At 46.0% G+C, this 25,428-nt stretch overlaps 1 protein-coding gene across 2 annotated transcripts in view; it reads right to left on the reverse strand.

Annotated features, from left to right (window-relative positions):
- The window catches only part of MAP2K5 (mitogen-activated protein kinase kinase 5), a 267,295-nt gene that overhangs the window by 70,952 nt on the left and 170,915 nt on the right, over nucleotides 1-25,428 (reverse strand). For both annotated transcript variants that reach the window (XM_060260130.1, XM_060260131.1), the window contains one exon: nucleotides 198-224. In XM_060260130.1, the coding sequence (XP_060116113.1) occupies nucleotides 198-224 (27 nt within the window). The remainder of the gene's footprint in view (nucleotides 1-197; nucleotides 225-25,428) is intronic.

Consider the following 25,428-nt stretch of genomic DNA (forward strand, 5'->3'; position numbering starts at 1 on the left):
CAAACTCTTATAAAAACATCGCGGCTCAGGATGTCCTATTATTTCTAATGGTACCTAATCTAATACAGGCAGTTAAAGGTTTGCATTTTCTGCAAAATGCAATTTGCTAAGTTTAAAACAAGGCATTCAAGCATGTAAAGGAAGCAGCCATCAGGAAAAAGAAAAGTGAATTTTTTTCCCAAACTCATAAAGCTTACCATTAAAGATCCCTGGTTTTTCTGAATCTGAAAAAAAAGGGGGGGGGGGGGGGGAGAAGAGGCGGCAATATGTAATTAGCATGTCATAATCAAAATGACTCACTTGGACACATTATGATCACTGAGAGAAAATTATTGTATCGCTGGTGGCAATTTGTGGGCATGTGTTAACACAATTTACATAATGAAAATACACAAATGTTAATAGCTCGCTTCTCATTTATAGGCGAAAGTCAGCAGAATGTTAATTTCACACCACACTTTTTAGTACCCTCCAGGTTGTATTAGAATAGGGAGAAAAACCATAATCCATTTCAAAAGGGCTGTTTACGATTCAGATATAAATAATGTTTTATATTGCTAGATTGTGAGCACTGCGCTTAATGTCGCAATCATTGCTAATGTTATGAAGCTCACTCTTTTTAAATTAAAAACCGATTTATTTAAAATTGAAATTAAATCATAGTCAGAAATTAGAATTTTGGATTACTGCCAGTGTTTGCTCTCCCCCCCCCCCCCGCCTTTTTAAGGAAACTTTAATTATGTGGCTGAACTATCTGCCTTGGAAAATAGTAGTTTACGCTTCACTTTTTAGAACATCTCAAAACATTCCCTGCTACTTTCTTTGATCGGAAAATGAAACCGCTAATATTTCTCAGCGCGAGTGCCAAGTGCAGGAAACTTATCATTGGTCTGAAATGACACAACGTGCTTGACCCACTCAAGGTGCCGACGCAGCAATTTTCTCTAAAGTAGTACCATCAGATTCAGACAGATTCAGAGGGACGGCACCAAATGGGTTCAGGGAGGTGAGCAGAAGAGCAAGCTATCTGTTGTCATTAGCCTTGTAACCACCAAGATGATCTGCGGATGGACCAAAGACACAAGCCAACTCGACAGGTTGCACCAAAGTCGTGGCTCTCCGTCCGTAGGCTAGACAGAACCACTGGCTTTCCCGCACTTCTCTTATTGGAGAATTCTATTGTGGTTGTTCTCTGCAACTTCAGAATGCCTCTTTCAGCTGGAAACAGACTTCTTTGGCTAAAAGGCTTGCTCACAGTTAACTTGGCCTGCCCTTTCCGTTCAATATTCTCAGCTGAGCACCGGCAGAGTGATGGATGGCTGCTAGTCGACTGGCAGCTTTGGAAACTCTCCTTCCTTCCTTCCTGGCTAGCTGGAGGCATTGTCTTCTAAGTTTACACAGGTGGTAAAAGGGGTGTGCGCGCAAACAACTGGTTGGCCATTACTGAGGTTCTCCTGCAGTTTGCACCCCTACAGCGTTCCTCTGCAAAGGACTGCAGAAGACTTTTAACTGTCTTCTGTTTGGAAATAAGGACTCGCTCAAGAAAAACAAATCTATACCGAAGCTGAGCTGAGGGCAAGCTTGCAGCAGAAATACTGGTAGACCTTCATTTTAATCACTGGGATTTACAACCTGTAAACTCAGCTTACCATGTTTTGAAAAACAGAACTATAGAACGGTAACCAATAAATACAGATACTCTGGAATGCCGCCTATTAAAATATTATTAGCTATACACAGGGCTTTTTTGGGTAGAAAAAGCCCAGCAGGAACTCATTTCATATTATGCCACACCCCGAAGCCAAACCAGCTGGAACTGCATTCCTGCTCAAAAATTGCCTGGCCTATACATTAATACACCAAAAGTGTATTACTAACTTCTCCTAGATTCCAAGAAGATTACAATTATCAGTACTTTTGATCAGGGCTTTCTTTTGTAGCAGGAACCCCTTTGCATATTAGGCCACACCCCTTGATGTAGACAATCTTCCAAGAGGGCTCTACCTACAGGGCCTACTGTAAGCTCTTGGAGGATTGGCTACGTCAGGAGTGTGTGGCCTAATATGCAAAGGAGTTCCTGCTACAAAAAAAGACCTGCTTTTGAGCTTCTCCAAAGGCAAAGCAAACCACCTCGTAAGAAGTCTGTCGTGAAAACGTTGTGAAAGCAACGTCACCCCAGAGTCGAAAACGACTGAAGCTTGCACAGGGGACTACCTTTATCTTTAAACCTCTGAATACCAACTTAACTCAATTTTGAATACTCCCGGGCAGGGACCAATGTACTTCTGTGTGCTTGACAGCTCCTAGGGCAGCGTTGGCATTAAATGCAATCAAAGTGGCAGCAATGATACCATTTAATTTAAGAGACAAGGTTTTGGGAAAGGAATAACCATGATTACAGCAGGACTGGCCAGAAACTGGCCAGCGAATTTGAAACAGTGAAGTGCTCAGACGGAAGACAGTCAGAAGAACCTCTGCGGATCCGTGCCTTAGGCATATACTCCTGAGGAATGCATCCACTGATGATGATCCCAAGAGTAAGGAAAATGTAGGTTAACCAGCATGATCCTGCAACCCCATACTGACAGTCTCTGAGCCACCTCAATGCTCATTGATGACCTACGCCAGATGTTCCCTTCACAGAAGCCAATAGCTACGCGCCCCATTCCATCACAATAGATAACATGGCCTGCATCTTGGTGTGGAGGGGAGGCACCGTAATTGATCTAGAATGCAAGTTAGAGAACGCTGTAAATCATATTTATTTTCAGCGACATGTAATTGGGAGCGATTTAAGATCCAGCATCACGCAATATGCTGTTTACATTTCAAGGGCAAAATATCTGTCCGACAACCTGTATGGAATATTTACCACGCGAATGACAGCTAATTGGGCTCGTGAAGGGAAAAGGCTTTCTACTTCCACGTCCCTTTTCGGTGCAGTGATCCTCTAAGTGGGATGCGCAGGTTCCCCCCTCTTGCACCTGATAGGAAAGGCTGAAGCTCCCTGAACAAGGACAGAGACAGGAAAAGGAGAGGAAGGGACAATTCCAGAGGGAAGCCTGGTTGTTCTGTGGAAGAACAGCTATATTCAAGTCCAGCAGAACCTTAGAGACCAACAAGATTCTGGGGGTGCAATCTTTCGGGACTCAAAGCTCCCTTGTCAGATATTAATCAGAATGAAGATCTCCGAGTCCTTATATCACAGCTGGAAGGAATCAGGACATGAAGGGACAGGGAAATTTAGCAGCCTGGTCCTCCTGGAGCACTGCAGACCTCGCTGACTTGCAGTAAGAACCATTGGCTATGTTTGCACGACACAACAGAGTGCTAAGTGAGGAGTAGGATTCTGCTTCTTGGGGAAAAGAGGAGAGGCTGACTAGACCAGAACCTCTGGAACGTTTTGACCACCCCATTGTATAGCTAAGGAAGAAACCGCTCCACCTGAAGAAGAAGACTGTAGATTTATACCCCGCCCTTCTCTCTGAATCAGAGTCTCAGAGAGGCTTACAATCTCCTTTATCTTCCTCCCCCACAACAGACAAACTGTGAGGTAGGTGGGACTGAGAGAGCTCCTCCCAGATGCTGCGCTTTCAAGGACAGTTCTTGCAAGACCTCTGGCTGACCCAAGGTCATCCCAGCAGTTGCAAGTGGAGGCGTGGGGAATCAAACCGGGTTCTCCCAGATAAGAGAGCTCTGGCTGACCCAAGGCCATTCCAGCAGCTGCAGGTGGAGGAGTGGGGAATCCAACCCGGTTCTCCCAGATAAGAGAGCTCTGGCTGACCCTAGGCCATTCCAGCAGCTGCAAGTGGAGAAGTGGGGAATCAAACCTGGTTCTCCCAGATAAGAGAGCTCTGGCTGACCCTAGGCCATTCCAGCAGCTGCAAGTGGAGGAGTGGGGAATCAAACCTGGTTCTCCCAGATAAGAGAGCTCTGGCTGACCCAAGGCCATTCCAGCAGCTGCAAGTGGAGGAGTGGGGAATCAAACCCGGTTCTCCCAGATAAGAGTCTGCGCGCTTAACCACGACACCAAACCGGCTCATGCATGCCAAACAGGATCACAAATAGCCAGTGAGTTCTATACAAGCCTAGACATAAATGTTCTGCCTCCACTCCTTCCAAATGGTATAAGCGACTCATGAGATGCTGGGGGATGGGAGCATGTCAAGGAGCTTGCCGGCCACCTTGTACCGATCGCCATGGGTAGGATGTGCTGCCGACATGGGAGGAACTATTTCCAAGCGTCTGCATCCATTGCTTGGCTCATGCTGAACACCACATCCACAGACTATTACCGTATGTGAAAAATTCTCTACTGCTCCACAAAGTCACAACTGATTTTTTACTCATTTGGGAGCTTTATGACTCCTTTTTGGGATTTATAGGCTTCAGTGATACAGGCCTTAAGAGTACTCCTGAAGGTTGATGTTGACATCCTTCGTCCTTTATTCGATGGGGATATGGAATAATAATAATAATAATAATAATAATAATAATAATAATAATAATAATAATAATAATAATAATAATAATAATAATAATAGCTTTTTATTTCTATCCCGCCCTCCCCGCCGAGGCGGGCTCAGGGCGGCTCACAACATAAAAATACATTATACATCGAGTTATACTTATAAAATCATGGTTTAAAAACAGTTTGCAGATTATATTAAAATTAACATTAACAATTAACAATATGGTGCTATAAACATTAGATCTTCAATGGAATCCAGAAGCTAAAAGCATTTCCAGCGGCACTTTCCTAGCTTGTCATTAGTTGAAGGCTATTTTGAAGAGGTGGGTCTTACAGGCCCTACGGAATTGATCTAAGCATCGTAGGGCCCGTACCTCCTCCGGGAGTTGATTCCACAATAGAGAAGGCCCGATCCCGGGTGGCCTTCAATCTGGCCTCCCTTGGCCCAGGGATATTCAGCTGGTTTTTTCCAGCGGACCTCAGCGCTCTCTGGGGCTCATATGGGGGAAAGGAAGAAGGAGTTGGTTTTTCTGCCTTTGCGTTGGTTAGAAAGATGCAATAGGATGCCTGGATGCTCCAATCTCTTGAGTAGGGTGTAGGGAGATTTTCTGTCTGTTGATCAGAAATTTCTTAATTTTGTAGACATGGGATAGTTGTGCCTATGTCTTGTTCCAACTGGGCCTCAGAGCTTGACCTGATTAATAAGTTGTTTAAACTGGGATGGATGTAAATCCCTAATTCTCTCAGGTTCACGACTTTAGAATCTTCATGAAGACCCTTGGTGCCATGGAGAGACTGAATGGGAGGGCCCTGAACTATAAATGGGTCTCTCGGATGTAGAACCGAAGGAATCTTCTTTGGCCAGGAAAGATCAGGATGTGAATGCATGCTTCTGTTAGGTCGACATGTGAGGAATTCTTCTGGTTGGAAAAGAATGAATTCCTGCCTCCCTGAACAGAGGATGGGAATCACCCATCAAGATGTCCTCCACCTCAGAGGTAGAACGCCACTCTGCCAAATATGTATCTTCAGCAGGCGTGACAATAACAAGTCCTCCCTCTTGAAAGAGAGCTTTGGAGTAACATAGTATAAAACCGACCACTATGATAGAAGCATCACTCTGATTCTTTTGAAACAGACCAACTTGTGATTTTTGTCCCCTAAGAAGCCATCCAGGCACAGTACTGGAGAGCCAGTTTGGTGTAGTGGTTAAGTGTGTGGACTCTTGTCTGGGAGAACCGGGTTTGATTCCCCACTCCTCCACTTGCAGCTGCTGGAATGGCCTTGGGCCAGCCATAGCTCTGGCAGAGGTTGTCCTTGAAAGGGCAGCTGCTGGGAGAGCCCTCTAAGCCCCACCCACCTCACAGGGTGTCTGTTGTGGGGGAGGAAGGTAAAGGAGATTGTGAGCCGCTCTGAGACTCTTCGGAGTGGAGGGCGGGATATAAATCCAATATCTTCTTCTTATTCTTCTTCTACTTGATCCAGACCCCCAATTCAGAGTTGTCCTCTCTTTGGGTGTTCATTTTGCTTTTAGCTTTACATGAGCGTAAAGCTTTTAGGATGCACATAGCATGCCATTGCTGGTCTTAAGTGACTGATTTTGATAGCGACGTATTACCCCAGTCCCTTCTTCATACATTTTGCATTAAAGCAGCAGCGCCAGCTACCTAGAACAGATTCAAAGTGCTGAAGACACCCAATTACTTTTTAATGTTACCACTGAGCATGATGACAACGGTGACTCTCTTCCGCTAGCATCCTGATGACGCAACATCATTGGAACTTGTTTGTTTTCTCAATTAAATAAAGTGACTGTGCTTCTCTGTCATGCAAATACTACAGAGGCTTTAGGAAGCAGGGAACATTTATTATCTCTTTCCAGCCCTTCTGCGTAGAAGGTTTCTGCAGCTCTTTCCCCTCCCGTTGTCCACTAATTCCCCTAGAAAATCCAACTGCATCTTTCCCCCAGGCTCTCCACAGCAATGTGTTCAGGATGTACTTATACCAGGATGCCGTTTGGCTTTGCCGAGCTAATAACACTGGGGCGTCTTCTTAAAGATGAAACACACCTAGCCAACGACAGCTCTACAGCGAGGGCCTTCATGAAAAGCATGAGCCAGAGTGGCGTCCTGGTTAGAATGTTGGCTTAGGATCTGAGAGGTCCGGATTTGAATCCCTCCTCCGCCAAAGAAGCTCGGTGGGTGACTTGAAGCCAGTCCCTCTAACCTCCCTCACAAGGTTGATGTGAGGATAAAACAGAGCAGGGGAGAATGATGTTGGGACAAGGGCTCCTCTGCATATCAGCCCACACCCCTCTTATGTAGCCAATCCTCCCAGAGTTTACAGGGCTCTTGTTCCAGGGCCTATTGTAAGCTCCAGGAGGATTAGCTACATCAGGGGGTGTGGTCTAATATGCAAAGGAGTTCCTGCTACCAAACAAATCCCTGCCCGTGACATACACTTTGGCAGAGGTGTGTAACATATAAGGCCATGTGTGGTCCACAGCCCCTACCACCAGTGTGGTGACTCAGCGGGCACTGCTGGACTCCATGCCTCTAAATGGCTGCATCTTTGAGCAGCGGCCAGCTTACCAGTGTCAGGGCAATGAGGCTGGGAGCAATGAAGTAGTGCCACAAGAGGTGGGTGGCATCTCTTGGGCAAGATGCGAAGAGGCACAGACACCTGGGAAATGCTAATGGCAAAGCAAGAACATAAGAGAAGCCATGTTGGATCAGGCCAATGGCCCCTCCAGTCCAACACTCTGTGTCACATAAGAGAAGCCCTGTTGGATCAGGCCAGTGGCCCATCCAGTCCCACACTCTGTGTTACATAAGAACATAAGAGAAGCCATGTTGGATCAGGCCAATGGCCCATCCAGTTCAACACTCTGTGTCACATAAGAACATAAGAGAAGCCCTGTTGGATCAAACCAATGGCCCATCCAGTCCAACACTCTGTGTCACATAAGAACATAAGAGAAGCCATGTTGGATCAGGCCAATGGCCCATCCAGTCCAACACTCTGTGTCACATAAGAACATAAGAGAAGCCCTGTTGGATCAGGCCAATGGCCCCTCCAGTCCAACACTCTGTGTCACATAAGAACATAAGAGAAGCCATGTTAGATCAGGCCAATGGCCAATCCTGTCCAACACTCTGTGTCACACAGTGGCCAAAAAAACCAAGTGCCATCAGGAGGTCCACCAGTGGGGCCAGGACACCACAAGCCCTCCCACTGTGCCCCCCCGAAGCACCAAGAATACAGAGCATCACTGCCCCAGACAGAGAGTTCCAACAGTACGCTGTGGCTAATAGCCACTGGTGGACCTCTGCTCCATATGTTTATCCAATCTCATCTTGAAGCTGTCTATGCTTGCAGCTGTCACCACCTCCTGTAGCAGTGAATTCCACATGTTAATCACCCTTTGGGTGAAGAAGGACTTCCCTTTATCCGTTCTAACCTGACTGCTCAGCAATTTCATCGAGTGCCCACGAGTTCTCGTATTGTGAGAAAGGGAGAAAAGGACTTCTTTCTCTACCTTCCCTATCCCAGGCACAATCTTGTGAACCTCTGTCATGTTACCCCTCAGTCAATATTTCTCCAAGCTAAGAGCCCTAAGTGTTTTAACCTTTCTTCGTAGGGAAAGTGTTCCAACCCTAGAGCAGAGCAGAGGTGACCAAACTGCAATTCTTTCATGCATTCTGTATGGAGGTCAAGGAGGGACATAATGTGGGCTTACTCTCCAGTAAGCGCGCTCAGCATCGGGAACTCGTTTAGCCTCAGAGCGCCGATCCATAAGGAAGGCGACTATTTTCGTCATGTGCGAAGTGGGAAAAGGCGCGGGGGGGGGGAAATAGGCAGGCTTGCAGGCAGCATTCCCTCGAAGCTGCAGTCTTGTGAGCAAAAATTCTACTTTGTGAGCCACTGGCATTAAAGTTATGAGTTTACTAGCACTGAAGTTGTGAGCTGCTGCATAAACTATTGTGCTCTGGGGTCATCCTTCCTGAGCTAAGACCAAAATGTGTGAGCTGGAGGCTAAAAATCTGTGAGCTAGCTCATACCAACTCAACTTAAAGGGAACACTGCTTGCAAGCTTGTCTCCTCCATCACAGAGATTCCCCAGAGACCTAGAGCACAGATAGAGAGCACAAGAACTGAGCTGCTGGAAAGAGGGTCAGGATGGAAAAGGGCAGTGCAGGGTTCTCCCTTAGTTTCATAGCTCTTGTAGGAGCTGTATTTATTAACCTTGGTGTCAAGGCAAAGAGAGATGCGTAATGATGCAATGGTGGTCAGTGATTTATATCAGGAGTGGCCAACGGTAGCTCTCCAGATGTTTTTTTTTTGCCTACAACTCCCATCAGCCCCAGCCATTGGCCATGCTGGCTGGGGCTGATGGGAATTGTAGGCAAAAACATCTGGAGAGCTACCGTTGGTCACCCCTGATTTATATGGTGGTACATGTGCATGTCCTTCTTCCACTGGTGCCAAAAAAAATAATTCCCTAACCTTTCCCTAGGCTGGTCTTTTGGGGACTGTTATTTCAGCATTTTTTTTAAAGTCTCTTTTTAGCATGGTCCTGTTGCAAAGTTCATAATATGTATTTTATCTTTCCTATGCAAGGAAAGTATTAAGGGTTTTAATGAAGATATGTGTGTAATATTTGTTAATGCCTTGCAGCTTTTAAATACCTGACATTTATTCTATGAGGCTCTTAGGTTAAGCAAGTTTGGCCACCCCTGGGCTAAGTGAGACAGCACAAAATAAAACAGGTTCATATACTCCATATTTACAAAAACTACTAATAATTTTAGTATTGAAAACTTAATAATAAAATAGTTAAAAGTATTTAAAAGCACAGTTTGGTGTAGTGGTTAAGTGTGCGGACTCTTATCTGGGAGAACCGGGTTTGATTCCCCACTCCTTCACTTGCAGCTGCTGGAATGGCCTTGGGTCAGCCTTAGCTCTCACAGGAATTGTCCTTGAAAGGGCAGCTTCTGGGAGAGCTCTCTCAGCCCCACCCACCTCACGGGCTGTCTGTTGTGGGGGAAGAAGATATAGGAGATTGTAAGCCGCTCTGAGTCTCTGATTCAGAGAGAAGGGTGGGGTATAAATCTGCAAGTCTTTTAAAAAGTCTTATCTGCCAAATTCTGTAATCTGCTGCAAGAAACTTTGCGCTACTCACTAAAACCAGTAGATTAATTAAATTATTAATATCTGACTTTCCTTGTGGCTCAAGGTGGCTTACAATAATAGTCAAATAAACATTTTTCAGTTTAAAAACAAAATGGGAACCCCCAAAATATAAATTCAATATCTTCGTCTTCTACCTTATACAACAGGAAAGTATTCATATAGACTCAAAGACTTGTACAGGAAGCATCTAGCTCAAATCTCACCTCTGCCAGAAACTCAGTGGGTAGCCTTAAGCAAGATACTCCTCACAGCATCTCCGTCTGCAATAGATAAATCATACAAATCTACCTTTCAGGGCTGGTGTCACAATTATTAAGCTGCCAGGAAGCTATGGAAATGCTAAATATTATTCTGTCATTTTCTGCCCTCTTCTTAAACCATGGGCTATCACACTTGAGGAGATTGTATGAAACACTCTTAACCACTATACCAAATTGGCTATACCACTGGATATAAGCCTCTGATACCTGTGTTATAGCACTGAGCACCATTTATGGTACATGGGCTTTAATCAGTTGTTTGCACCCGTATTTTCAGGGCCAAAATATATATGTATAATTTTATATATTTTGTATTGATTGGATTAGTTCATCATACTTGTTAAAAATTTAATATTGGGATATTGTCTTAAGGCATACAGCAGCAGCATTACTCAGGATGTATACAACTTTGTAGAGGACAACTTTGATGTCTTCATAGTTGTTGGATCTGATGGGGTCAATGGCAGCATAGACATGGCAGAGGGCATCCGAGGCTTTTTTTTCAGGGGAAGGCTGGTGTTTGTCAGCCACGAGCGATCGCACTCCTCAAGCCTTCTCCCAGGGGCAGCCTCCGGGGGTGAACTATAGGCAAAATTCAGAAATACTGCGCACCTCCCCAGACAGCAAGTGTGGGTCGTGGTTGTCATCTTAGTGCTACAGTCGGCACATTTTTTTGAACAACGAAAAGTAAAGGCTATTTATGATTTGAAATAGGTGAGTCTTTGTGGAAGCCTAGGGAAAAACTCACGGTCACAAGCTCACGGAGGTCTTCTCGTTACGGCGGCAAAGAGAAGACTGAGGGAAGACTGCTCCCTCTCTCCAGTTAAGGGCAGCTTCCGGTTTAGGCAGGAAAAGCTGGCTCTGGGAAGGAGGAGAGGAGCACTCTTGCAGATTAGAATGTTCTAGAGCTGTGTAGAGTTATTTCCATGGCAGGCCTGCAGGTGCACAGGCCCCTGTTGGACTGCACAGAAGCCATGAAGGCAAACTTAAGAGATGTCATTTCCCGTGCTTCCCTTTTCCTCTTTTCCTCACTCCTTGGTAGCAGAACGTGTCCTGCAGATCTTTCTGGAACAATCTTTTGATGACCAAGATTAGCCCTTCCCTATACTGACTACTCCGCTTCCGCCACAGATATGGCCGTTCAAGCCAGCGAGTCTTAACAAAAGAAATAGGGGGCGGGAGGAGGAGATCATATAAATCAATGAAATAAAGAATAAATAATTGAAAAAGGTACCTGGAAACAAAGCCCCAGAGGCATTTTTAAGGCATCAAGGCTTCAGCCATTCTCCCTTTACAGGATCTAAGCCAAGGGTGTCAAACTCATTTGTTATGAGGGCCAGATCTGACATAAATGAGACTTTGTCGGGTCATGTCAGGTTAGGTCAAGTCATGTTGGACCGGGCCATGTCTGGCCAGGCCATGTGCGTAACTATTATTGGTCTTAAAGATGCTTTCTTTGTATTTCTCCCATGGGATCCAGGGAACTGGGCAAAGGAAGCTCTGGCTCTTTCCTTCCATCGCCAGGGGACTGGGGTGGGGGAAAGCCTCAACCAATAGAAGGAAGAGAGGCTTGGCTCAGTAGCTCTGCTGTGCAATTGAGAGAGCCTGGCAAAGCAAGCTCTCCCTCCCCTGTTACTCTCCAAGGGAGGAGCCTCATTCAATGGAGAAAATAGAGACTTTGCTCTGTAACTCCTGTGCGATTGAGCAGCTTGCAAAGCAAGCTGTGATGCAGAAGGAAGAAAGGGAAAGGGAGAAGGAAGCAGATAACAGCCAGTTGCTTGGGGGCCTGATAGGAGCCCTCCAGGGGAACTGTATGTTTGACACCCCTGAGCTAAGCGATTCTGGGTTCCAAAGATGAACCTGCATATTCTTGTTTGTTCAAATATTCTGCCTCCCTCTACAAAGTTCTGCTTTTCGGATCAAAGACTAGAGCGGTTCCTTTCTTCCTACTAGTGAATCAAATGCACCCTGTCTGCGGTGCCGTGGATGGAAAAGGAGCCTGGCTTCTGTTTGGGATCTCCACCGCCTTGCTTGTTTTCTCTCCGGTGATCTGTGTTCTGCGCTATTCTTAACCCGGGGTCAAGTGTGCTTCTCATAAAATCCCCGTTATTTATTTCCGAGGTGGCAAACTCCAGCCACCTTCATCAAAGAGGAGGATAAACCAAGAAACAAGAAACAGGCTCTTTGGAAATGGCTTGGAAACAAGACACGCTTAACAGCTCTCTGAGGATTTAGTTCTGAATATTATACAACCATCCGAGTTATTCTGCTTTCCGCAAACACTCCAAGCTGAAAGAATATGCTCCTCTAGACTCTGAAGTGTGTGAACCTTAGGTAGACAACATAGGAAGAGCTTCCATAAGAATGGAAAAGGTGCAGAATTTTACTTCCCACCCTTTGCATTTCTCAGAGTTCACTGCACCCCCCCCCCCCCCCCGTTTTACTCAGTTCACTCTAAAGACTCTCGCTGTTGCTCATGGCTAAGTAGCAGCCTAAAATATAATAACTACTTTTTTATTTATGTCTCTCCTCCAGAGACCTGCTTGAAACAGCTCACAAAGTAAAAACAGTATCATAAAGCAATCCCATAAACATGATTAAAACCAGCCATAAAAGCAAGTCAAGAGTGCTCACCACGGACATAAAAACAGCATAAAAAACAATATTTAGCAGCCTAGAACACTTTCTATAACACAGTTCTCTGGCTAGAAACCAGCCATAAAAACACAACTCAAACCAAAGGAACCCTTCAGCTGAAAGCCTGGGGAAAGAATACTGTTTTGATCTGGAGTCTAAAAGTCAGAAAAAGAAGCACAAACTATATTTAACTATTTCACTAACTTACAAAAAGCGGTCCATCCCTCCCCCCCCCCGCCCCCGAGTAGCTGTGTTAGCCTGTAGTTAGGAATAGATTCCAGACCAGTAGCGCCTTAGAGACCAAACAGACTTTGTGGGCGTAAGCTTTCAAAAGCTTATGAAACAAAGTCTTTTTGGTCTCTAAGGCACTACTGGACAAAAATCCAGCTGTTTCATAAAAAGAGTATGTGCATGCGAATAAATCTGATTTTACATACTAATAATTAATAAATCACAAATTTTGCCGGCTGTTAAGGCATCTGATTTGAGCCATAAAAAATCCACACGTGTTTAGGCATTTCAGATACACAGGATAACAAAAGCAACTATCCGAAGTGCTTCTCTGAAAACAAACGGCAGCCCATTTGCAATCCTTTCCCCCCACCCCTGCAAAGAGCCTACAGTCTACAAAGGCAGACAAATATTGTACGTAATAAAATACTTTCTTAAAGACCTTTAATTGTAATTCAGCATGGAGGGCGCAATCGTTTTGGCATTAATATGTGAACAATGTTTAATGCCTTTCGCTCTTGTTTTGAAACTACCGCTGATCTTCAATTTATTTTCACAAAATAAAGGAATGCTTAAATGACATTTCTGTCAATTAAAAAAAAAAAAACCCACCAGTTTTCTATGCACCCGGTTAAACAAAATTATGCACCCCTCCCTGCTTAGATAAGTGGCACTTGCGTTAAATGAAAACAGGCCAAACCTCGTCAATATTATGGATTACTTACGAGAAAAAGAACCTTGGACCTTGCTAATATGGCGGAGCAGAAAGCAGCGGCTTCAATTACAACCAGCCAATTATTCAGCTCTTTAGGATAAGGCAAACAAACGAATAGCTTTCAAATGGAAAGTCCTTGGATGAGGGGCTCTCTCACCCACTCTTCAATGGCGTTAGCAGGAATCATAATTAGGCAGGAATTTGTGCAAACAAAAATATGCAAACAAAAACGCATGCATTTATCTTCCCCAGGAAGAGAGGGGGAAAATGGCTTTTGAATTAGTAATCAAAAGACATTTTACAAAACGTTCTCTGTTGGAACAGGAGGCCAGAGCTGGCTTATTTTGTTTGTTTGCATTTGTATCCTGCCCTCCCCGCAAACAGGTTCAGGGTGGCTTACGAAGTGGGACAGGTCACCTTGGGGCCTGCTTATGGGTAGGGGCGTGCATTCAGATTTACTCGAGCTAAAACATACCCCCCCCCCCAAAAAAAAACCCCCTTATCAATATTTTGGGGGTACATTTTAACTTTCCAAATGTATCCGGGTTTTCTCAGGAAAGCTGGGGGGAAAATCTTGAGAAAATCCTGCATAAATTTGGGAATTACCAGTAGACCAGAAAACAGTGAAGAGGTGGGAGCTGTTTGTTGGGCTTCTACTGTAGTCCCTTTAAAGTGTAAAGAGACTGCAGAAGATAGCCGGAGGATCAGCTGTGCTGGGGGAATAGATTGCTTCCGCCTCTCAGCTGTTCGTTGGGCTTCTACTGTAGTCCCTTTAAAGTTTAAAGGGACAACAGAAGACAGCCTGAGGATCAGCTGTGCTGGGGGAGTAGATTGCTTCCACCTCTCAGCTGTTCGTTCTGTAGTCCCTTTAAACTTTAAAGGGACTACAGTAGAAGCCCAACGAACAGCTGAGAGGCAGGAGCAATCTGCTCCCCCACCACAGCTGATCCCCGGGCTGTCTTCTGTAGTCCCTTTAAAGCTTAAAGGGACTACAGAAGATGGCCTGAGGATCAGCTGTGCTGGGGGAGCAGATTGCTCCTGCCTCTCAGCTGTTTGTTGGGCTTCTACTGTAGTCCCTTTAAAGTTTAAAGGGACTACAGAAGACAGCCCGGGGATCAGCTGTGGTGGGGGAGCAGATTGCTCCCGCCTCTCAGCTGTTCGTTGGGCTTCTACTGTAGTCCCTTTAAAGTTTAAAGGGACTACAGAAGACAACCTGAGGATCACCTGTGCTGGGGGAGCATTTTGCTCCCATCTCTCAGCTGTTTGTTGGGCTTCTACTGCAGGAGAAGCCATCCCAGCCAGGTCTGCAAGCGGTGGGGAGAGACCTCCCTGTGGCCTGTGGATCCTGAGGCCAGCTTCTCCTGCCATGTGGTTTAAACCACGCTGCGGGAGAAACCATTGCAACAAGGATCTGTGTGCGGTTGGGAAAGCCCTCCTCGCAAAAGGCAGATTCTGACCTTAGGATTGGGCTAGCTTTTTTTTTTTAACTGGTATTTTTCTTCTCAGGTGTATCGGACCCCCAAAAATTCAAGACTTAAAAAAAAATCCCATCTCTGAATATCATATTGGTATTGTGATCTGGGAATTTTTGGAAATAATGAAATTTTGGGGGGTCCTATAGATCCAAACCAAAAAATACTGATTAAGAAAAATTCCACAACTGTATTTACGCAAAGCAACTTGATAAACATTTCTGAGGTCTGTAACTCTGGAGGGTGTTGTGACTAAGCCACACTTTGCGCAGGTAGGAGTTCCATTCAAACAGGACACTTCGGGTGCAAAATCCCATGGGTGTTTCCGTCTTTCCTCACTGGCATCATGTTTAACTCATGCCTTAAGGAGAACCCATGTTCCTGCTATCCAGTTTTTCCCCCCAGCCTCTAAGCAATGGAGAAGTGTGAATTTCCATGAATTTGATCTGGGGGTCCCAAGCACAGTTGAGTCTTCTGTACATGCAAACCCTTCCTTACTGAGAGTCAGTTTGGTGTAGTGGTTAAGTGTGTGAACTCTTATCTGGGAGAACCAGATTTGATTCCCCACTCCTCCACCTGCAGCTGCTGGAATGGCCTTGGGTCAGCCATAGCTCTCGCAGAGCTGTCCTTGAAAGGGCAGCTTCTGGGAGAGTTCTCTCAGCCCCACCCACCTCTCAGGGTGTGGGGAGAGAGGGAGGTAAAGGAGATTGTAAGATGCTCTGAGATCCTGAGTGAAGGGTGGGGTATAAGTACAATATCATCATCTTCTTCTGATATTAAAGTATGCAAAGGATGGTGCTGTATACATCACGTTGGTGCTGTATAATCACATTGCTCCAGTCAGTGCAACACTCTATTCACATGGACCACTGAATCTGTGGAGGTCTTGGAGCATCACATTCTCCAGCACCGGAGGGGAAAGCCGAATTCCTCCCATTCCCCCATCCAGTTCCTGATACCATCAGCATATATGGTAACCCCTAACTCACAAAATATCATCTGCAAGTCTTCCTCTAAGACAATGGGATAACAAAAGCCAGTAAGTCATCCCTTGGGACTTGTACAGGCCAATGATGATGATAATGATATTGGATTTATATTCCACCCTCCGCTCTGAATCTCAGAGTCTTAAGAGTAGCTCACGATCTCCTTTACCTTCCTCCCTCACAACAGATCAGGTGGATGGGGCTGAGAGAGCCATATACGACGGCCACTCTCTTCCCCAAGGCAGCATACCTAAAATTTGATCTGAGGACGACAAGAAAGGGAGAAGTGAAAGTGGAGATAAGCAGGGGAGAAAGGAGCACCCATCCTATAAGTGGGTGATTAGACTTAATTCCCACAATAGGGGGTGTAGACAAGCGCGTTGTATCCAAGGTTTCCACAGAAAAGGTGAAGGTGGCACCAGGAGAGGGCAGATGCAGGCATAAGGAGCAGCAATATGGCCGAAAGGGCAGGGTTATCAAAGGAATCCATCTTTGGATGGCTCAGCTGGAAGGATGAAGACCACTGGCATAGAAGTATTGGAGCTAGCAGCGGACGGGGAGAGAAGCAAGGCCGATGCATTAATGAGGGACAGTTCGTGCTGTGCTCAAAAGCAGACAGGAGGGAAGGGCGGGAGATATTAAAGAGAGATGTCATATAGTCAAGAGAAAGTTAGGAGAAGGATTTTTGTGGTGGACTGCAGGGCACAGGTGGCGGGGAGGGGATGGGATGTGGCAAAGAAGGCCGGGACAGGAGGGAGGTCACAACCGTCAGCTCTGGAGATGACCAGAGTGTGAACCGAAGGCTTTTTTTATGAGAGCAGGGAGGAGGAGCCCGTATTTCCTGCCCAGTTGGAAAGCAACACGATTTGGCAACAGTTGGAAAAGTCGCAATGACGAGCCTGATTAAGACAACACTCCATGCCCTGACTTGGATGGCCCATTTTAGCCTGATATTGTTAAAACCTGGAAAGTAAGTTCTGGTTAGTATTTGGATGGGAGACCACCAAGGAGTCCAGGTTGTTCTGTGAGGGCAGGCAATGGCAAACCACCTCTTGAGCGTCTCTCGCCTTGGCCTTAACGGACTAGGGTAGCCCGATCTCATTGGCTCTCAAAAGCTAAGCAGGGTCAGCCATGTTTAATACTTGGATGGGAGACAACCAAAGTCTCTGCTATTCAGAGGCGGGCAACGGCAACCCATCTCTGCTCATCTCTGCCTTGGCCTGGATGGGCCTGGCTAGCTTAATCTTGTCAAATCTTGGAAGCTAAGCAGATTCGGACCTGGTTAGCCCTTGGACGGGAGACCACCAAGGCATATGACCCGCAGGCAGGCAATGTAGAACAGCTAGATTTGAACCCAGTAGCACCTTAGAGACCCACAAGTTTTTTTTTTGGGGGGGGAGGGTGGAAGTTTTCAAGAATCAAAGTTCCCTTCCCTTAAAGGGAACCCTGGTTCCAGGCAGATGATGAAGAAGAAGATGATATTAGATTTATATCCCGCCCTCCACTCCGAAGAGTCTCAGAGTGGCTCACAGTCTCCTTTCCCTTCCTCCCCCACAACAGACACCCTGTGAGGTAGATGAAGAGATTGGATTTATATCCCGCCCTCCACTCCAAGGAGTCTCAGAGCAGCTCACCATCTCCTTTCCCTTCCTCCCCCACAACAGACACCCTGTGAGGTAGATGAAGATATTGGATTTATATCCCGCCCTCCACTCCGAAGAGTCTCAGAGCGGCTCACAGTCTCCTTTACTTCCCTGCCCCACAACAGACACCCTGTGAGGTAGATGAAGATATTGGATTTATATCCCGCCCTCCACTCCGAAGAGTCTCAGAGCGGCTCACAATCTCCTTTCCCTTCCTCCCCCACAACAGACACCCTGTGAGGTGGATGGGGCTGGAGAGGGCTCTCACAGCAGCTGCCCTTTCAAGGACAACCTCTGCCAGAGCTCTGGCTGACCCAAGGCCATTCCAGCAGGTGCAAGTGGAGGAGTGGGGAAATCAAACCCGGTTCTCCCAGATAAGAGTCCGCACACTTAACCACTACACCAAACTGGCTCCCTATTTAGTTCAGATAACATGACTGATCTGAGTGCAGAGCTCAAAGAGTGAGCAAGCAGAAGCGACAGAAAAGAGAAGGTACAAAACTTTTGAGAAAGCACTGCATCAGCTGATGACAGATCTTGGAAGGGTCAAGAAGGTGACTGGAGGAAGGGTTGACCAAGCAACATAGAAGGGGGGCTGTTGTCAGAGAGGTAGAAAGTGAAACAAGGCATCGAGTTCTGAAATCATTGCCAGGGGAAAGAAGGGGTTCATGGAGTCCCAGGGTCAACAAAGATGTATGGAATGAAATTCAGTGGTGAACAGGGTGGGCGGGGCCTGGGACAACATAATTGGGAAAGAAGGTCAACCACCATGGCCTTCAGGGCAAACTGTAACAGAAAAGGACAGTCCTCCAAAAGAGACGGCGACAACAGCAGTGGGATCCAGATTTCAGCAGGGGCAAATGATTATGATCAAGAGAGGAAGAGATTTTGGAAGGTGACTGGTTTTGGGAAAGCCATCTGCAGAATGTAGGACGGTGAAGGACGGTGGCTCAGTGGTAGAGCATCTGCTTGGGAAGCAGAAGGTCCCAGGTTCAATCCCCGGCATCTCCAACTAAAAAGGGTCCAGGCAAATAGACGTGAAAAACCTCAGCTTGAGACCCTGGAGAGCCATGAATGGGGCTGTGGCTCAGTGGTAGAGCATCTGCTTGGTAAGCAGAAGGTCTCAGGTTCAATCCCCGGCATCTCAAACTAAAAAGGGTCCAGGCAAACAGACGTGAAAAACCTCAGCTTGAGATCCTGGAGAGCCGCTGCCAGTCTGCATAGACAATATTGACTTTGATGGACCGAGGGTCTGATTCAGTAAAAGGCAGCTTCATATGTTCATATATGTTCATGTAAGTTCATTTTTAGAGTGCTATATTGTTTTTATTATATGGATTAATTTTAACTTTGTATATTTACTGATTGTTGTTACCTGCCCTGAGCCCGTTGAAGGAGGGGCCGGTTATAAATACAAAATAATGAATAAACAAAATAAATGATGAAGGGAGGTGAGAAAGAGAGGAGGCAGGTGCCATTTTGCTTTGTAGTTGTTCAGTCACACAGTCGAGTCCGACTCTTTGTGACCCCACGGACAAAGTCACGCCAGGCCCTCCTATCTTCTACCATCCTCCCAAGTCTGCTTGAATTCATGTTAGTTGCATCAGTAACGCTGTCCAGCCATCTCTTTTGCCGTCCCCTTCTTCTTTTGCTTTCTGTCTTTCCCAGCATCAGGGTCTTCTCCAGGGAGGGCTCCCTTCTCCTTGGGTGGCCAAAGTATTGGAGCTTCAGCTTCAGCATCTGACCTTCCAGGGAACAGTCAGGGTTGATTTCCCTTCGGACTGACTGACTGGATCTTCTTGCAGTCCAAGAGACTCTCAAGTCTTCTCCAGCACCACAGCTCGAAAGAATCTATTCTTCTGCGCTCGGCCATTTTGCTAGAACACCTCAAAAGACTGGGGGAAGAGGAGGGGAAGGACTGGCCAGATAAATGGACCACAGTTGTCAGAAAGTAGAGTCTCATCATCAATGGGCACTGAAATGACAATGTGTGCTTGTAGCGGAGCTGGCTTCACCGTTTTGTGCTGAGGGCTCAAGGCATTCTGGGAAGGTTATCAAATGCTGGAAAGAGAAGATAACAGGTGAAACTGGAACGGGGGAGGGGAGAGAAATCCAGTAGCAGCAGCTGCAAAGGGTGAGGGAGAGCGTGAGCAGCAAAATTAATAATTAAGGGAGGAAATCGGAAAACAGACCAATGGCAAAAGCAAGTGGGGGGGGATATCTGGAGGTTCTTTAGCCGGTTCGTGATGCACTGAGATCGAAAGGTTCACATGCAAGGCTCTTACATATGAACATATGAAGCTGCCTTATACCGAATCAGACCCCCCTCGGTCCATCAAAGTCAGTATTGTCTTCTCAGACTGGCAGCGGCTCTCTAGGGTCTCAAGCTGAGGTTTTTCACACCTACTTGCCTGGACCCTTTTTTGGAGATGCCAGGGATTGAACCTGGGACCTTCAAGCAGATGCTCTACCACTGAGCCACCGTCCCTCCCCCTGCTCTTAAAAGCAGCATTGACCCCGTTGGGGAATGCCAATGATAAAAAGAGGAGACAATATCTAAGGTGGGCCTGTGAACCCCACCGGTTTTACGTTGACTGACGCCACGGCTGCAAGAGTCACCATGGGGCATCATCTGTGTAATCCGAACACACAGGACAAGGAGGCAACCCCAGCGATAACCCCGTAAGTGCAAGCCTGTGGCTTGGAGTCAGTCCTCCTGCTTGTTGTGGGTACACAGATGATCCCCCTTGCCAGGGAGTGCCCACGTCTTTGTATCAGACCCTAAAGACAGATCCGCAACAGGATTCCCCTTTACTAGGGTGCTGGACTGCTGCCCTCCTTCCTACGAATCAAGCCAACAGAGGGCCACACGAAATGGAAAGCTCTTTAACACGCTCTATTATTCACTTTTGTTTCCATCGTGCTGGGTGCCTCTACCCGGAGAGAAGCAATATGTCATCATTTTGCTAAGCTAACCGGCCTAACCGTCTTGTCCCTTTGAGTTAGGAGCCAGACAGCAACACTTCATCAAACCGTTGGCAAAAGCCAGGTAGGAAAACGCTGGCGGACGAAGTGGGGACCAGCCAAGTTTGCAAAATCTGTGACTTCGCTGGCTGTTCCAGGGAGGGCAAAGGCCGCTACCGCAGTTGTCCCTTTCTGGAAGGGCAACGCACCAAACACGTCTTTGGCAGCCTCGCCGATCCCGAGGTTACGGCAACTCCCTGCAACACTGAATGTCTGAAAAGGCGCGCTCACCATTGGCCACTTCTCTCTTCCTTGGGGGGTTTCCTCCCCCTCCCCTCCTTATCAGGTTCCTGATTTGAAACAGATTTTTAACAGATAATCTTGCTCGTTATAACAATATCTCGCTTGCATTTTATTCAAATAATTCTTAAAAACAGCTTTAAAAGCCGTTTGGAGTGCACATCAAGCTCACCATCAATCAAAGGCAAAAAAATTTTTCCGCTGGCGGTTGTATAAACATCAGATCAACTCGCTGATGTCTTCAAGGATTTCAGACTGAACCATAAAAAACTCCATTAACTTCTGACAAAGAATGCAAATTAATCGCAACATGGGGTGAGATGAAATTAAAGGCTCTTTTCTAATCAATGACAAGATGGGATGAAATATTTACTCCTTTCTCTCCCTTCCACTTGCCTGTGTTCAGGATTGCGCTGCTCAAGCCAAGCCCCTTGTGGAAGGAGCGGGCACGCACCCCGTCCGCACTAAGAGCTTCCCCGGCTACGAAAGCTAACTCGCTGGCAAGTTGCAGAGATCCCCCGCCATGCACAAGTATCCCTCCCCCTCCAAATCTCAGGTGCACCCGATTTGTTATTCACACTCTCCTGTGCCAGTGGAAAAGGGGGGCTTGGGGGGGGGGGGAGGAGAGAGAAAAAGAAAGTGGTTGGCACAGACAGATGCACCGGGAACCTGAAATGACAGCTCTGCCCTCCGGAAGCGCGATCACTACAGAAAAATCTAGTACAGCCTCCAGGTGAAATGTCTGGTGCTCCATATGGAGCAGAGAAAATTAACAACAAGATGGAAATCTCACAAGCAGCAGGGAGCTGGAAGATTTTTTTTTTTTAAGAAAAAAAAATGAAATTTAAAGATGAAGGAGAAGTAATAAATTAATGGGGTGTGAAAACATTCAAAGCTTTACAATACCGGGGGCACTATTTGCTCAGAATTTTTTTTTTTTTAGCGGGGGGTGGGGAGAGGAGCGTTGCTTCCCCCCCTTCCGAACTTCCGAGTCGTTTTGATGTAATTTATTAACAAAGATCTGCAAGTGTATCCGAAAATGGAGGCGGGGGGGAACCATTTTTAGCCAGATCTAGGATGAAGAGTTAAATACATTTCTCAGAACCCTCTCGCTGTCAGGAGGCGCAAAGTTACCCTTGGTTGCTTCTGCCCTGCCCTGTAAAGTTTGAACACTCAGAGACTATTTTCCCAAAAGACGATCTCTAACATTTCTCAGCCATCCAGACCATTTTTTGCCCTCTGTTATGCTTTGACTTAATCCAGACAAGCTGGGTTCCGAGCTAACAGCTCCTTCCAAAGATGCATTTCTGCAACCTTGACTCATCTGCTGTGGTCTTCACAACTCCACAAGGCCTGTTACCTTTCTGCAGTTTTTTTCTACCCGCATCCAAGAACGCCGTCAAGAGCGCGTTAAGATGAAGTGCGGCTTTTGAAACGAGACTTGTATAATATTGTTATGTGGACAATTTTGGTGGAGGGCTTCTTGATATTCATGTCCGCATATGTTGAAAAAGACATTTAATGCCACGACACAAGTGTTTACGGTGCACGCTTCTGTCCAGAGTGAGTAGACGGCTGAGTATTCACCATGAAAAGCGGTATTCCTTTTAACAGAACAAAGTTTGAGACCTTTAAGCCCCACAAAGTTTAATTCTGGGTAAAAGCTTTTGGGGGCATGCACACAAAAGTTTATAGCTAGAATTAAACTTTCCTGGTCTTAATGGTGCCACTAGACTAAAACTTTGTTCTGTTGCTTCAGCTGAACATGGCAACCCACCTGAATCAATATTCCTTTTAAGTTTGATAGATGGAAATAACACACCTTAGACCTTGGCCTTCTTTTTCAAGGATCTAGAATCTCATCTGAAACATTCTTTAGAAAATTATTTTAGCAGAAATGTAATTTTTCCCCCTCAACGGCAAACGAGTGATGATGAGCGCAATTATAGGTTAATAAAAACATCAAGAGAATCAGAAATTTGCTGAATTGATCAAACTCCAAGACTCTGCCTGTTTAAACACCTGGCAACAGCGGCGCCTCATCTAATTATCACAATATTTCAATGTTTTCTCTGCAAGTTGACACATTTGTAAGCAAATTGGAAACTGGCTGTTGGGGGGGGTGGAATCTAAAATCCACACCGCTCATCAGCAAGTCCTGAAAGCATGTGCTCAAACAGAAAACCTGACTCACCGAAGCGGTTGTTTTTCATACTCAAGAACTAGATGTAACTGTATATAAGATTTAGAAAAACCTCCATTAGGCAAATACTCTTTGAGCGCCCCTGTTGAAACAAATCGGAGTTGTTCCACGCTGAGCACAGGCTGTTATGCCCCCAGGAGTTGCAAAGAGGAAAACACAATTCCACGTTCAGGATTCCATGCTGTTTTAACCCCAACATGCCTTTGAGTTTGGTCCCATTAAGGATTCTTTTCATGCCTGTGAGGAATGGAGATGTGTTTAGGCTGCGAACAGAAAGACATGTGAGAAGAAGGAGAAGAAGAAGAAGAATTGCAGATTTATACCCCGCCTTTCCCTCTGAATCGGAGACTCAGAGCGGCTCACAATCTCCTTTACCTTCTTCCCCTACAACAGACACCCTGTTGAGGTGGGTGGGGCTGAGAGAGCTCTGACAGAAGCTGCCCTTTCAAGGACAACCTCTATGAGAGCTACGGCTGACCCAAGGCGATTCCACCAGCAGCTGCAAGTGGAGGAGTGGGGAATCAAATCCAGTTCTCCCAGATAAGAGTCCACGCACTTAACCACTATACCAAACTGGCTCTCCAGAAGCACCTTAAAGACTAACAAAATTTGTGGCAGGGTAGGACTGTTTGTGAGTCACTGAAGAAGTGAGCAGAGATTCCTGAAAGCTCCTCCCCTACCACAAATTGTATAAGAGAACATAAGAGAAGCCCTGTTGGATCAGGCCAATGGCCCATCCAGTTCAACACTCTGTGTCACACATAATAACATAAGAGAAGCCCTGTTGGATTAGGCCAATGGCCCATCCAGTCCAACACTCTGTGTCACATAAGGACATAAGAGAAGCCCTGTTGGATCAGGTCAATGGCCCATCCAGTCCAACACTCTGTGTCACATAAGAACATAAGAGAAGCAATGTTGGATCAGGCCAATGGCCCATCCAGTCCAACACTCTGTGTCACATAAGAACATAAGAGAAGCAATGTTGGATCAGGCCAATGGCCCATCCAGTCCAACACTCTGTGTCACAGAAGAACATAAGAGAAGCCCTGTTGGATCAGGCCAGTGGCCCATCCAGTCCAACACTCTGTGTCACACAGTGGCCAAAAAACCAGGTGCCATCAGCAATAAAAAAATGGGATAAGTTTTATAAGTGGTTAAAAAAGAAGGTAGTTATAAATGTAGGTAAAGGTAATGTTAGCGATATTATAGATATGGATAAGATGTTGAGAAGTTGATAATTTGTTGGATATAGGTTTGAAATAAATTTTTGGAAAACTAAAACAAAAAAAAAGATGTTCCTGGACTCTTGTGTTTTTCTACTGCTATAGATGGATTACCATGACTACCCACCTTGATCTATGTCTCAATTAGGAAACCTGAAAAAACCGCTGCTGCTGGGGACGAGGGTTTTCGTTACTGTCAGACTGGCCATTCATTGGATCGGTGGTTGCTGGATCCAACCAATAGAAACAGCACTGCCTCGAGCCCTATGGATAATCCTCATATTATAACCCAGAAGGCAACTGGAATGTAGTATCGAATCTGAAGCACTCTGTTTAGGTCCAAACAGAAATAATTCCGGATCTTTGCTGTCTGGCAGGACCAAAATCTGCATGAAGTAGGAGCTCTGAGGTCACGCCTTCCAATGTGTGTTTTGGCCCTAAACGCAGCTGCAATCTTAATCAGGGCCACAGTGCTGAGGATGGAGGAATGTAACACTTCTCCTAATAAAAAAAGCCCTCTCCTTAGCCTGCTTATCCTGAATAGTTAAAAAAAAAAAGACAGACACAATACAGTTGCCTGTCTTTTTCCCTGCACACCAAAGGCATGTTTAAGGGGGGGGGGGACTAGAGAAACAGCATGGGAGGCTGGGCTTTTTTTGCAACAGGAACTCCTTTGCATATTACAACACACCCCTCTTATGTAGCCAATACTCCAAGAGCTTACAGAAAGCTCTTATTACAGGGCCTACTGTAAGCTCCTGGAGGACTGGCTACATCAGAGGGGTGTGGCCTAATATGCAAAGGAGCTCCTGCTACAGGTGCCACTGGACTCAAACGTTGTCCTACTGCTTCAGACCAACATGGTGACCCCCCCGTACCCCGAATCTACCTGCATGGAAGGTCAATATTTAGGTTGTTACAATATCTTAAGAGACACATGGTTTATAAGAAGATGGCGTCACAGGAGTGCACTTCTTTCAAAAGAGAGGAAAAGTTACAAAACGGGTTATAATATCCACACAAATAAATGACTATAAAAATGTGGCATCTGTTAAATCTTTCAGATCAAAAGAGCACGTTTCTAAAAAGTGCTCCTAAGCGCGAGAAAGGGGGCTAGGTCCCTTCCT

The sequence above is a fragment of the Heteronotia binoei genome, chromosome 19 (genome assembly GCF_032191835.1).
Source record: "Heteronotia binoei isolate CCM8104 ecotype False Entrance Well chromosome 19, APGP_CSIRO_Hbin_v1, whole genome shotgun sequence".
NCBI lineage: Eukaryota > Metazoa > Chordata > Lepidosauria > Squamata > Gekkonidae > Heteronotia > Heteronotia binoei.